Source organism: Lytechinus variegatus, chromosome 3, assembly GCF_018143015.1.
Source record: "Lytechinus variegatus isolate NC3 chromosome 3, Lvar_3.0, whole genome shotgun sequence".
Classification (NCBI taxonomy): Eukaryota; Metazoa; Echinodermata; class Echinoidea; order Temnopleuroida; family Toxopneustidae; genus Lytechinus; species Lytechinus variegatus.
The window spans coordinates 29,703,179-29,716,304 of NC_054742.1; the positions used below are offsets into that span (position 1 = coordinate 29,703,179).

Genomic DNA, 13,126 nt, shown 5'->3' on the forward strand with positions numbered 1-13,126 from the left:
CTTTTATAAAAAGAGAATGCCATGAATAAAAACATAATATCAACCTTTCATTAATATTGTTTTAATTTAGATAAAAAGATTGTCTAGTTATTTTATTAATTGTTTAATTGTTTATTTTTGTGTTATTTGTTATTGTCCAATTATTAATTCATTTAATTTGATGGGGGAGGGGGCAAATCATACATATGTTTTTTGAGAGATGGTGGATACTTTTCTTTCACTGTCTTCCTCTTTTTTCTATAACACTTCTTCCCTCATTCCCCCCTTTTTGCACATGGAATGACCTAAGAATATTTGTTCAGAGGGATACTCCCCACCCCCTTATGGAAACAATGTGTATGTAGTGTACATAAAAATATAATCTTTAAATATCTATGCAGGACACAATATGTGGTATTCTAGGTACATGTATTTGGTGTATGCAAAATATTGAAATTGATTTTAGAATATAATCAAGTTACAAAATGAACAAGAAAGTTGATAATTGCATTATAATTTGTTCATTTTCTTAATTTTGCTCTCTCTCATTCTTACTCATATTGTTTTCTCTTTCTCTTCTTTCTTCCCTCTTCTCTCTGACTCCTTATTACCCCTGTCATCTTTCTTTCTCTTTCTCTCTTTCATCTCTCAGGCAAGCATGGTCTGTTTTAGGTGAAATGGGAAGTGATGAGGCAAAGAGGTTGTATGTTGAAGAACTATTACAGGTAAGAGCCAACTGTACTTTCATCATTATATTGTGGCATTTTGCTTTTGTTCTAGTCTGTAATATTTTGTTTTATATACAGGTGTTTCCCCTTTCATCTTTTTTTTGTAATCTTACTGCTTTTCAGCTGTAGAGTCTGTATATGGGTATTTGCTTTGATGGTATGAAATCTAGCATCACTTGTAAGCATCCATGTGTAGAAGCTATGTATTTATAGAAAATTATTCACTGTGTATTGGGTAGGGTGCCTATCAAAAATGCTCAAATTCATTCATAACACATGATTACTCGGAAATTTGGAAAAATGAGGTTAGAGCTAACATTCTTACTGGAAGGATCTCAAATTACTGATGATTCTATATGTACTGCACATGCAGTCAAAGCTCGATTAACCTGAAAATCATATCGCATCAAAAGGCCTATAGAGTAATGATGTGAAAAGAAAATATCATTTGTCACAGGGTTTTTTTTAGAAGAAAAAGTGATATTTTTAATTCAAATTGTGCTATGAAGTTTGCATTATGTCATTTATCTTGACTTATTTTAGATATTGCATGTTTGTTTTCTGCTTTTACTTTAGACTATCTTGGATAATTCTAAAGCTCGGGATATTCCTCACATGTACAAAGTGAGTCCAGTTTTCTTTGAAATAGTGATATGAACTGTTTTTCGGGGGGGGGGGGGGGTAACTTAGTCATCTTTTTTGGGAGTTATTTAGGTAAAGTATTAAAGTGAAAAGGGCCACTGCAAAGAATTGTTTCTTAAATTGCCCTGACTTTGTTATGACCCCCCCCAAAAAAAAAAAACTCGCCTAAAATTTTTTGGGCCAAATCTTTGTATGCAACTTCATACATGCTTTTTGTGTGTAGTGCATCTGATTCACAGCAATTTAGAATTAGATTTCTGATCATTGTGGGGATGACTTGAAACATGCACTGATTTCTTACAATTAATGTATCCCAAGTAATTTGAGACAGTTTCTTAAATCTTCCGAAATTTTTGTCCATGAAAAGAACTTCTGTGTATGATTAAACTAGAGATGATACAGAATTCTAGAGCTTTGACAAAAATCTACATCTAGAAGGGATATGAGTTATGATTACATGTAAGTGCTTGTAGAGGTAGCATCTGGGCAATTCCACAAAATATCTATGTCCAACCCCTATATGTGGGGACCTTCATGACATTTTCTTTCTCTGATTTCTGGTTCTTTTGACAGTCTGCAATGTTCTTGAAGGACCATGACTTGATCAGTGTATAAAGTAAAGTAAGACTTGAGAAAAATTGGGGGTCAGACGTATGAAAAGGTTGATCATTTTATGGAATTGCCCATCTGTGGTTTTCAAGCTTGCTCCTGATTTTCTAACCATAAACTAGTGACATGTGAAATTTTCCTCTTGTATAGAATTCCTTCTTTGATTGTTTCTTGCTGAACATTCCGTGTGCATGTAGCCAAGTTATTTTCTAATTTAAAATGTGTGCATCTAATATGTTGGATCTTGTTATTGCATGATTAATCTTTTTTTTTGCATCTAAAAGTGTTTGGTATTCCTTGTACAAAAGCAATTAAACGATTAAAAGAGGTTTGATACATGCATGTATGTGTATTATAAATTTTTTGAAATTGTTATTCAATATGAATGTGGAAACAATCAACTTTCTCTGTCCAATTTATTTGTTTTTCTGCTTTTACAAGGATAATTGATATAACATTGACTTAAAACATAAAACATTTTTTTGTGATTCATTTACTTAGATAATAGAGACCATGCCACAGACAGAAGATGTGGTGACCTTTCTCAAGGTCATGGGACCGTTCTTTGAACTTGTTCATGAGGAAGAATTGGAGGAGGTCTCAGTGTCATCTTCTCCACAGGTCACAAAGGTCAATGGTCATATTAATGGAGGGGTCAAGATGAAAGAGACTAAAGTTGATAAGAGTGGTAAGGCAATCTCACTGCTTTGGAATTCATTGAAACTTGTCTGTAAGATATAGAAACTATATTTGTTTAGTAAGGACTTTTCTTGATTTTTTTTACCTTTATTTGGCCTACATTAATTTCTAACTGTTGGTGATCTTCCAATATTTAAATAGTAATTGGTTAATTATTTCCATAGATCTATTAACAATTCTTGTGGATTGCCCATTTAATGAAGCTTGGTCTTCCATGCAGCAATAAAAAATATACATCACAAATATACCTGATATTGATTTAGAAAATGTGAAATTCAATGAACGGAATATGAATACATCAAATTAAATGAATGCCTTGTGTTATCTGATCCAATTAACAATGATACTAAAAATGTTCACAATTGTTTGCCCAGTGTCTGCAATAAAAATATAATCTGTTACATATACTGTGCTTAGACTAGAGATGTTTTGATGTAAAGCCTATCGCAGATTTTAAGATAAGACACCTCATCTTGAATTTTAATATCTTTTAATTGTCTTTAATTATTTGATATCTGTGGCCCATTTCATAAAGACCTGCAATTATAGTAAATTTTGCCATTATGCCATGCAAGCTTGATTGTGATTGGCTGAAGAGCCCTGTTAATATGGCAGATGCCATAATGGCAAAGTTACAATAGTTAATCATTTTGTGAGCCCCTGGTTTGGTTCCTCTTGTTGCTGTTTCATAAATTTCAAAGTCAATTTTTGACATTTATTTTAGTTGAATGTAAGTCAAAATATGACATGTTGGCCTACATTTAACCTTGTAAATCAGTGATAACATGAGCCTGCTAACATTTTATCACAACCAAACCCCTCCCATACACAAAGAGAGGGAAAAGATGAGCTCTGGTACCCATTGTGTATATAGTAAGTCATGGTCATATTTTTTTTTCATTAAAAAGGTGACCAAGCCAAAGGCCTTCAAAATGGAGATGTGAGTGATGTCTCGGATTACACCAATGGTTTCTTGGAAGGTGACCTTGAACCTAACGAGAGGTCAAAGGACAAGTCAGGGTCACCTGAAAGCTCTGATACCGATCCGAAGGTCAATGGTCATATGGAGGAGGGAAAGGTCAATGAGGAGGAAAGCAGATATGAAAGAATTGTAACTTCACACTTAGGAGAGAGTAAGTATAAAAGCCTGTTTTGATTTAGACATTAATAATGGTTGCATGGTTCCACCAGGTGCAAACTTTATGAAGAGGTTGAACAAGATGTCCTTTGATCAGTTGATATTTTCTTTATTTAGCAGGTTATTGTTTGCTGCATGATGTTTCAAAGTAGCAAACTTTATTAGTTTATGAAGATGATTAATTTACAGGTAAATTTGTTTGAAATGGGAAAGAGACTTGTGGAGTGCAGTTAGATAGAAATTTTATTGTTCGCATGCTGATTTTAGGGAAGTGATTCATCCTATCCTGATCTCTTGCAGCCAACTAGAAGCTGCAGATGAACACCATTCATACTTTCTATCACATAATCAGTCAAATCAATTAGTAATGTTAGATATTTTGTTATTCCTATATTCTGTTTAACTTGGTCCGTCCATGTGTCTTTGTTGGGGGATGGGGGGGGGGGGGGAATTCTTGTATAATTTGACAAACCCTTTTTTCAGACCTTGATTTCAGTTCTCTAGATAAGGGGGGGGGGGTCTTTCAGGGCCTGGCTGAGCAGTTTCTGAAAAAGAAGCTGCTCAGCTGTACTCCAAAAACAAAACCCCTGCTTATTTTTGTTCAGAAGCTGCTCATCAGCCATGCTCAGGAAGACCCCCCCTCCCTTATCATATCCAAGAGAGTGAGGAGGCAGTGGTATTTTGCACAGGTCATCTGCCTGTCATTCATGGGATCTAGCTTACTAGCTAGTCAGAGACCCTCCAAAGCACCGCAACACCTGCAACAGTAGGTGGCAGTGGGGGTGCTGTGGCGGTATATGCACTGATAATGCAGCATTTCAGGTAGGAATTAACTAAAGCCAATTATTACAGATAAACTAAGAGGTTAGAAATAATAACATTTGAATTAAAATGTTGTTCCCTAGACCCTGTTTTTCTCTCTTCAGTGAGGCACATCCCTGTCAGGTTATAATTTGAGTGCTCCTCTCCTCTCTTCATCCATCAATTGATAACCTTTTATTAAGTCAATATATTGAACTCTTTAGATTCTGCAGAGCTCAGTCATCCTATCTTGGTATCTAAGAGTCAGCTTGAAGCATCCACAGATCACCTACCCTCAACCAGTGAGAGTGAATCTGATGGAGATGAGTTCTGTGATTCTGTTGATGAACCAATCATTAGTAGGGTAAGAACAGCATAGAACTCTTCCATTAGTCCTTGTTACTTCAATCTTGATATTATGGTAACTTTGTCACTCTGGTAGTAAATGTAGTCCATCCTATACCACAAAGTTATATTGACCAAAATAGTAAGTTTTATGCAACAAATTCCTGGTTAAGCCAAAGGTCCACTAAAGCATACCATCAGCCATGTTGCCAACCATTCATACGTCAACCAAACTGAATTTAAAGATTTTCTTTATTATATGAAATAGAAAACTTGATACACTGGAACCCATAAAACATCTCCATTCATTGTAAAAAAAAATAGAGAGATAGAGAGATTCTCACACTAAAGAGAAAACAATATCCAAAGATTTATGTTTAGCATGAGATTTTGCATACTGAGCAAGATCCATTGAAACTCCCAACAGTCTGGGGGAAAATGTCTTTACAGAATGTTTGTATCTTGGTTTTGGGTTAGAAATCATTATACATGAATGGTTTCAAATTTTGACATGTAGCAGGGGTAGATTTACTCATTTTTGTGAATTTAGAAGCTCAAAATGATTTTGACTAATAAAATAAATAACCTAGTTTTGTGACTTATTGGTTTTATGCATAATGTTGATATATGAGGCGGAGAAGAAGATAATCTGCTTTTTTTCATGCAACTATTAGTTGTTGAGAAGTTAGTGTTTTCAGTGAATTGGGTTATAATGAGAAGCAACAAAACGACAACTTTCTCCAAGGAAAGTTTCATATTTCAATTCATATAATAATTTACTAAGACCATTCTCATGCAAAGGTGGCAGAGTGATTCCATTCTCTGTCTATCGATTGCTCAATGATTTGTGGAAATGGGAACCGTAATTCATTCATTGAGATAATTTCTAAAAATGGTTATATTGTGTGTATTTAGTCTTAGAGGGTTTTATTCTTTTATCATGTTTAAATTTGATAACAACATTTTGTTTCAATACAGATAAGTGTAGCTCACACACCAATGACTGAATCTCTGCCATCTGTTATTGAGGAAGAAGAAGAAAGAAAACAACTCACATCAACCCCATTTAATGGAGATCATGCAGTAGTTACCAAGGCAGAAGTCCATAGTAAGAATTCTATTCTGTGGCACATAGTCTTGTAGCCATTACTATTCGTACGCATAGTTCAACATTTATGGTTCTTTTTAGGACTTCACTTCCTTAAAATATTGAAAGTATATTGGTCATAAAATCAAACGTACAAAGGTATGACCAGGAAAAGATAAATGGTTTGTGAGAGGAATTCATGGTTTTAAAGGGCTTTTTTTTTCAATTCAGAGACACAGATGTCAGTGAACAATGTTCCCAACCCTCGGGGGCTGTTTCATAAAGCTGTTTGTAAGTTAAGAGTGACTGGTTTCATAAAGCTGTTTGTAAGTTAAGAGTGACTGGTGTTCCTTTCTTGTGGTAAATTATATTCACCATTAATCATTGGTGATTATTTAGTGTGTAAGAAAGGTTTACCAGCCGTTCTTAAAGTCGCTATTACCTTTCAAACAGTTGAATGAAACATCCACCAGCTCTTCATCTGGTAATATCCAGCCATAATAAACTCTGCTCTTGCACAGAAACTCAGATGGGGTCTGTACCAAACAAGTAACATTTACAGTTCAAGCTGAAGCTGTTGCTCAAAATTGTGCATTTCCAGTGAAAATTTCATCATAGGATTTCTCACTACTGATGTGTGGCATAATAACATGGTACTTTGGAGGGCACCAATTACCCATACAGTCACTGAAATATTTACTTTCAATGTGTCACTTTTGGAACCAAGAAGAGTTGTAGTTTACCCACTTGAATCATGATTTGTTCCAGGATCAAAATATGATACAGGAAAGGTTATGATAGGCTTTTGATCACAGATTTTTCTTTGTTAAGAGAAGTTGTGTGTTTGCCTTGATATTACTGCAGGCTGCCTAATTTGAAATCATGTTAAACCTTGTTTCTATTATTACGTTTGTAATGCACTCTGTCTGACTTGTATTTTTCTTTTTCAGACAATGTTGATGCCATCATCCAGCCTAGGTATACTTCAAGTTCTACTTCAGCTCCTACCGTGTCTACACCTTCCATGCGAGGTGGTGGAGAGGTCACCAAGGGGTCAAATGGTCAACAAGTTCAAGACATTGCAACAAATCAATCCCATAAAGGTAAAAGTGGTGCATAATTGTATGATTTATTCATAGAATATGGCTTGAATATAAAGTCTGGATTAGTAATATAATGGTGATGAGAAAGAAAATTACTGAATATGGTTGTATAATCCAATAGGGTGAAAAGCATATATAAAGATTCATGATAATATATATATATATATATATATATATACATGTATATATATATATATATATATATATATAAAATTCTTCAAAACATTTCAATTTGAAATTCTAGGAGAAAACATAATGAATATATGAAATTGTTGATTTTATTTTCTGTCTATGTATAATAAATTACATTCTGGTTTATACTGCAACTCTTCTTTTCTCTGCTTCACTAGATAAACAAAGAAATAAATAAAGCAATAGAGTTTTTACAGTTATTGAAGAAAAATCAGATGAAAGAAAATTGGAAGGCAGTCAATTTTATGTAGCTCTGACCCCCTCCTGTCATTGTGTTTTCAGGTTACCAATCATCAGATAGTTTCCATAGCTTCAGACCCTCTGGATCACAAGACTCTCCTGATGGGAGTAGTAGAAGGAAAGAGAGGAGGGATGGGGGAGGTGATAGGGGAACACCAGGGGGTGAGAGTAGCCCCCTTAGATCACCCTTACCAGATGGCATGGTGGAGCAGATTACAATATCTTTAGAGAGACTACAGAGGGATATGAATAGTGTTCTAGTCAGACTTAACACACTGGAGACCATTGCTATATCAAGGCATCAGGTATGTATACACACATAAATCTAAATGGTGGATATCTACAATAAAGGCAACCTTCACCCTTGACTTACGTCATTAGAAATTTGATATGATTGTCTAATATCTCATTAATTCATTTTTTTTTGGGGGGGGGGGAATTGCCCATAATGTTTTTTTTTTAGGTTTGCTTCTGAGTCTAGACTTTTCCAGACACAGGTTCTTTTGATATCTTTCTTTCACAACAACACTTGAGTTGTATCTTTTTAACACTTATGTGTGGTTTTTTGTATATGTCTTTTAATGTTGTCCTGTTTCATATTCACCAGACTAAAACTCTTTTCTAAAGTGGCACAAACTATCAACCTAGCAGTGATTCCATGATATTTTATAGCTCTGGTATAGATTCCTCATACTTTATACATGTATCCAAAAACTCTCTTCAACTATACTCTACCCCCCCCCCCAACATAATTCACTGATTAGCTCTCTTAAAAAAAAACTTGCCATGTATATTTATTACATGTACAGGTATATTTCTAGTTGACAATATGGTTTATGTCATATCTTGGATTATTATAACTTGTTTTAATAACTTTTGACTGATTTGAAGTGATTTCAAAAATGGAAAGACAGTGACATCATGGTTGGTCCACAAAGGAAGTCAGTAACACAATATGTAATCATATGCAAGGTATATGCACTGTCCATTTGTGAAGAAGATGGATCATTCTGACATGTCAAAATGACCCATGTATGGACCTGTCACTAGGAGCAAGATTTTTCAATGTAAATGACAAATTATGGCACAGCTGGTTTTCCATAGATTGCTCTGAGTCACATCTTTTATAAGATGAGGTTCATGATCTCTCAATGAGTTTCCACTACATGATCATTTTTTCAGCAATACAATTGATTGATTTGTCTTACCTCTTTAGCTTGAGACTCAGCAAGCATACATGAGAGAGGGGAATCTCCTAGCCAAGGATGGTACACCCATCAGGACTCCACCCCAACGAACCACACCTTCCTGGTGGCCTTTCCCTACCCTTCCTATGAGAACAGTCTTCATCCTTCTAGTCTGGCCTTTCATTGTACAATGGATCCTAAGGTTCCTTGCAAGGCATCGGAGAGCTCGTCCACCACCTCGATGAGGAGTCCAACGGAACAACTACGCTTTTAACTTTTAACATGCCTGAGGGATTTCAACATTTGTGGTTTATTTGTATCATGTGATTGCAATTCATGCCACCTGCTCACCTGATACTGCTTAATTGCATGGGTCAAATGTGAAAACTTTGGAAAGGTATTTTCTGGTACTAGGGCTATATGGATGCGAAGCTAAAAATTCCATAGAAAGGCACATGGCTTGTGATGAATGAACTCATTGGAATTCAATCATTTTATTGTACACATAGTTTGAATTGCGTTATAACCTTTGAGGTGCAATGTGGCTCATTCATAAGTCTGCCTCTTATTCTTGCTGTTCCTGCAGTGAATTGAATACATATTTTCATTAATTAACACAATAAAGGTGCTGTTGTAATGAAATCATTGTGCTCATGATGAGCTGCAAAGCTAGATGTGGCTGATTCTGGCCAGAAAAGGGTTTGGTCAAGTGTATCATGAATGATAGGACACCAGGGCTGCTGGCTGTTTATCAGGTCACATGATTATGCTACTTAGGCATGTTAAGGGTTAAAGTAGAGTCTATTTGTGTCATGTTACAGATCACACATTGGTTTCTTCATAACATAAAGATGTTTGTGATTTACACATGACCTTACAAATGACTTTAACGTGTTCTAAGAGATACCCTATGTATTCCTGGTTTTAGAATCAATGTCTTATGATCCTTATCAAATTATGAAAAATATTAACTTTGTACTCAAAGTACCATATTTGAACATTAGCTGATTGCATAGAAATAATTGAGAATATAATTCAGCACACAAGAACATGTAAATGTAGTTTGTAATGTCATGCATATCTTTACAAACAGCTTTATGAAACCACCCCACTTTAAATATGTTTAGTAAACACTTCTATAGCTGCCAATGAATTAGATCATCTAAAGTAAGACCTAGCATTCATTCAACAGACGATATGATTTTTACTCACAAATCAAGTTTGTACATACTTATACCATTAATATTTTTATTACTCTCAGAACTGCAATAATTATAAGAAATTGTAATAACCAACAATTTTCTGAAAATGCTGTTAGTATTGACTTGATTTTGATAATTTATTTTGTCTTTTATCAAGCATGATGAAGAAATTGAATTTTCTTTTATATTTTCATTTAGCCAATTTAATTTGAGATAACAATATGCTTTCAAGTAATTACACCACCATGTGTAAAATTGTGCAATATTTGAGGTCTTTTTTAAAGTTGATTTTAATACTTAATATAGTTCATAATGTCTTTTGTCATTTAACCTGAAATTGTAAGCAAGTATGAAATTCTGACTGTAGGTTCAAATAATCTGGGAGGGGGGAGATCATTTGACCACTCATCCTCTGAGTTTTACTTCTGAAACTTTCAAAAAACACCTAAAAAATCTGTAAATGTTGGTGTATCTCCCAGCTCACAAGGTAAATAATTTTAATGAAACTGCTAACATATTAATTACCCAATGAATACCAGAGTCCCTATGCTAATAACTGAAATAGTATGTTGCTTCATCAGTTCTTACAATTCCTTAACCCGAAAAGGATTGGGGGGAATCATGGGGCCCCTTAATGTTTTGTACGAATTTTCTGAAAATTACAAAAACTATGCTTCAAAGTCTTGCATTTTTTTTTTTTTTGGGGGGGGGAGGGGGCAAATTCGGGTGGAATAGGATTGGTGATTTTTGTGAATAATTATTCAGTTTAGCTGTTTTCAAAGTCAGCATGGCTGCTTTATTGAATTGTGTAATGCAGATGAGACTGCCAGAGCCACTAGTTAAATCACATCAGTACTATTATGATAAGAGCAGAATTAATAAAATTCTGCTATCATAGAATTTACATGAATTTATTTGTCTCACATGTTTTTTTTTCTCTCTTCAGTTCATGCCTTATATCCTATGAATGAATTCAGGGGGGGGGGGTAATTGTGCGTGCATATTTGCCTATCATTTTATTGTTTGAATTACATGTTTTGTGGTACCTTGTATCCTTTTTATAATTTGGGGGGGGGGGGTGCGGCTAAATTACCATTACTTTAAATTTGTGAAGTATATCAATTTTAGAATTTTACCATTATTATATTACATAAGGTTCTGGATTTATTTATTTTGGATCTTATGATACATTCCTCTTATAAAGTTTGCCAAATCTCACTATGTAGATATTATTGCTAAAAAACAATATATTTTGACAATCTAAATGCAAATCCTTGTCCAAATCTTCTATTTAGAGTATACATGTAGATGAATGTGAACAAGTTTTGTGATATTTTTTACTTTTCCAAGGGTCTTGTCAGATTGGTATTCACTGAATTAAAAAAAAATTATCAGTCCCCTCCCTCATACTGTTCAATACTATTCTATGCAGAATGAATCTAGACCTAGGACTTGTTACATAAAGACTTGCAATTATGATAACTCCTCAATACAACAGCTCCTCAATACAGCAGCTTCTTTTTGCCATTAACTCCTCAATACATTAAGGTAGCTGAGCAGCCCAGTCACCACGGTAGAATACTTCGTCAAATTGGCTATAACTGTACTTATCATTCGAAATGGGCCCCTTTGAAATTCTCTAATCATGTTCAATCCCAAAAGACTTGTTCCAATTTATCTCTGCTGTTTAGTTTATATGAAAAGGTGCATTTCTCTCTAATGATGTTGACTGGAGTGATTAAATAATTGAAGTAAACCTGAAGAAAAGCTACATGTATGGTATAATGCACAAGGTTGATTATCTGATGGAATTCCCCACTTTCCAAATTGACATTTGCACAAATATCACATTTACATTATCTTCAAGAGATTTTAATAGATTTGATAGAGAATTAGTTGAACTTATAGGTCAAGTCCACCTCAGAAAAATGTTGATTTGAATCAATAGAGAAAAATCAGACAAGCACAATGCTGAAAATTTCATCGAAATCGGATGTAAAATAAGAAAGTTATGACATTTCAAAGTTTCGCTTATTTTCAACAAAATAGTTATATGAACGAGCCAGTTACATCCAAATGAGAGAGTCGATGATGTCACTCACTATTTCTTTTGTTTTTTATTGTTTGAATTATACAATATTTCAATTTTTACGAATTTGACGATTAGGACCTCCTTGCCTGAAGCACAAAATGTTAAAATAATAGAATTCCATGTGTTCAGGGAGGAATGAAACTTCATTTCACATGACAATGACGAGAAAATAACAAAATATTTCATATTTCATATAATAAAATACAAAAGAAATAGTGAGTGAGTGATGTCATCAACTCTCTCATTTGGATGTAACTGGCTGGTTCATATAACTATTTTGTTGAAAATAAGCGAAACTTTAAAATGCCATAACTTTCTTATTTTACATCCGATTTTGATGAAATTTTCAGTGTTATGCTTGTTGAATTTTTCTCTTTTTATTCAAATCAAGTTTTTGTTGGGGTAGACTTGTCCTTTAAACATACTGTATGTCAGTTTATGAAATTCATGGCATAAAATATTCTCCCTCATCCCCTTGATCAAAGCTCACTATGCCTTTGACATGTTATTTGTTCTTAAATATTTGTTGTTATACAACAGATTCAATTACTAGTACGTTACTCTGATTTTAAGTTAAGTTATTTGAGGTTAGGTAATTTGGTGTTTGGGGAAATGGAATTATGTATTAATGTGTGTATTTTGTCAATGGTCACAAATACAATTTGTTCATACATATCGCTATTACATGCATCATTACAAATTGAATTTGTTATTTTAACATGATGTTATAATTGTACATATATGCAAATATGTAAATGTTGAAAAGAATTCAAATTTTATTATATGCCTTTTGTGTATCATGAAAGTAAATTTGCTTATTAGATATATTTTTTATGGTTTGTCTTTCTTCCCCTTGCACTAAATATCAACACGTTATTCAACTACTGGTATCTATACATTATAATGGTGATACATTGTTGGTTCTTGCAGCATTTACTCTTGATTTTTAATTTTTGGAGGAGAATTAAGTGTCAGATATGATTTGCTAAAGAATATTTGAAAGGGGATTGAGCTGTGCTGTCGCAAGGACACAATGTATTAGAACCTGTTTGCCATTCTAATAATCATTCAGCCATTCAGTA

At 34.1% G+C, this 13,126-nt stretch overlaps 1 protein-coding gene across 1 annotated transcript in view; it reads left to right on the forward strand.

Moving 5' to 3' along the window:
- LOC121412001 (acyl-CoA-binding domain-containing protein 5A-like) overlaps window positions 1-11,217 on the forward strand; it is a 65,297-nt gene extending 54,080 nt beyond the window's left edge. Inside the window, exons 7-15 of the mRNA XM_041604915.1 lie at window positions 632-704; window positions 1,284-1,331; window positions 2,460-2,646; window positions 3,566-3,790; window positions 4,821-4,960; window positions 5,920-6,049; window positions 6,979-7,131; window positions 7,606-7,868; window positions 8,780-11,217. Of these exons, the coding sequence (XP_041460849.1) occupies window positions 632-704; window positions 1,284-1,331; window positions 2,460-2,646; window positions 3,566-3,790; window positions 4,821-4,960; window positions 5,920-6,049; window positions 6,979-7,131; window positions 7,606-7,868; window positions 8,780-8,995 (1,435 nt within the window). The 3' untranslated portion in view covers window positions 8,996-11,217. The remainder of the gene's footprint in view (window positions 1-631; window positions 705-1,283; window positions 1,332-2,459; window positions 2,647-3,565; window positions 3,791-4,820; window positions 4,961-5,919; window positions 6,050-6,978; window positions 7,132-7,605; window positions 7,869-8,779) is intronic.
- Window positions 11,218-13,126: the final 1,909 nt, after the last annotated feature.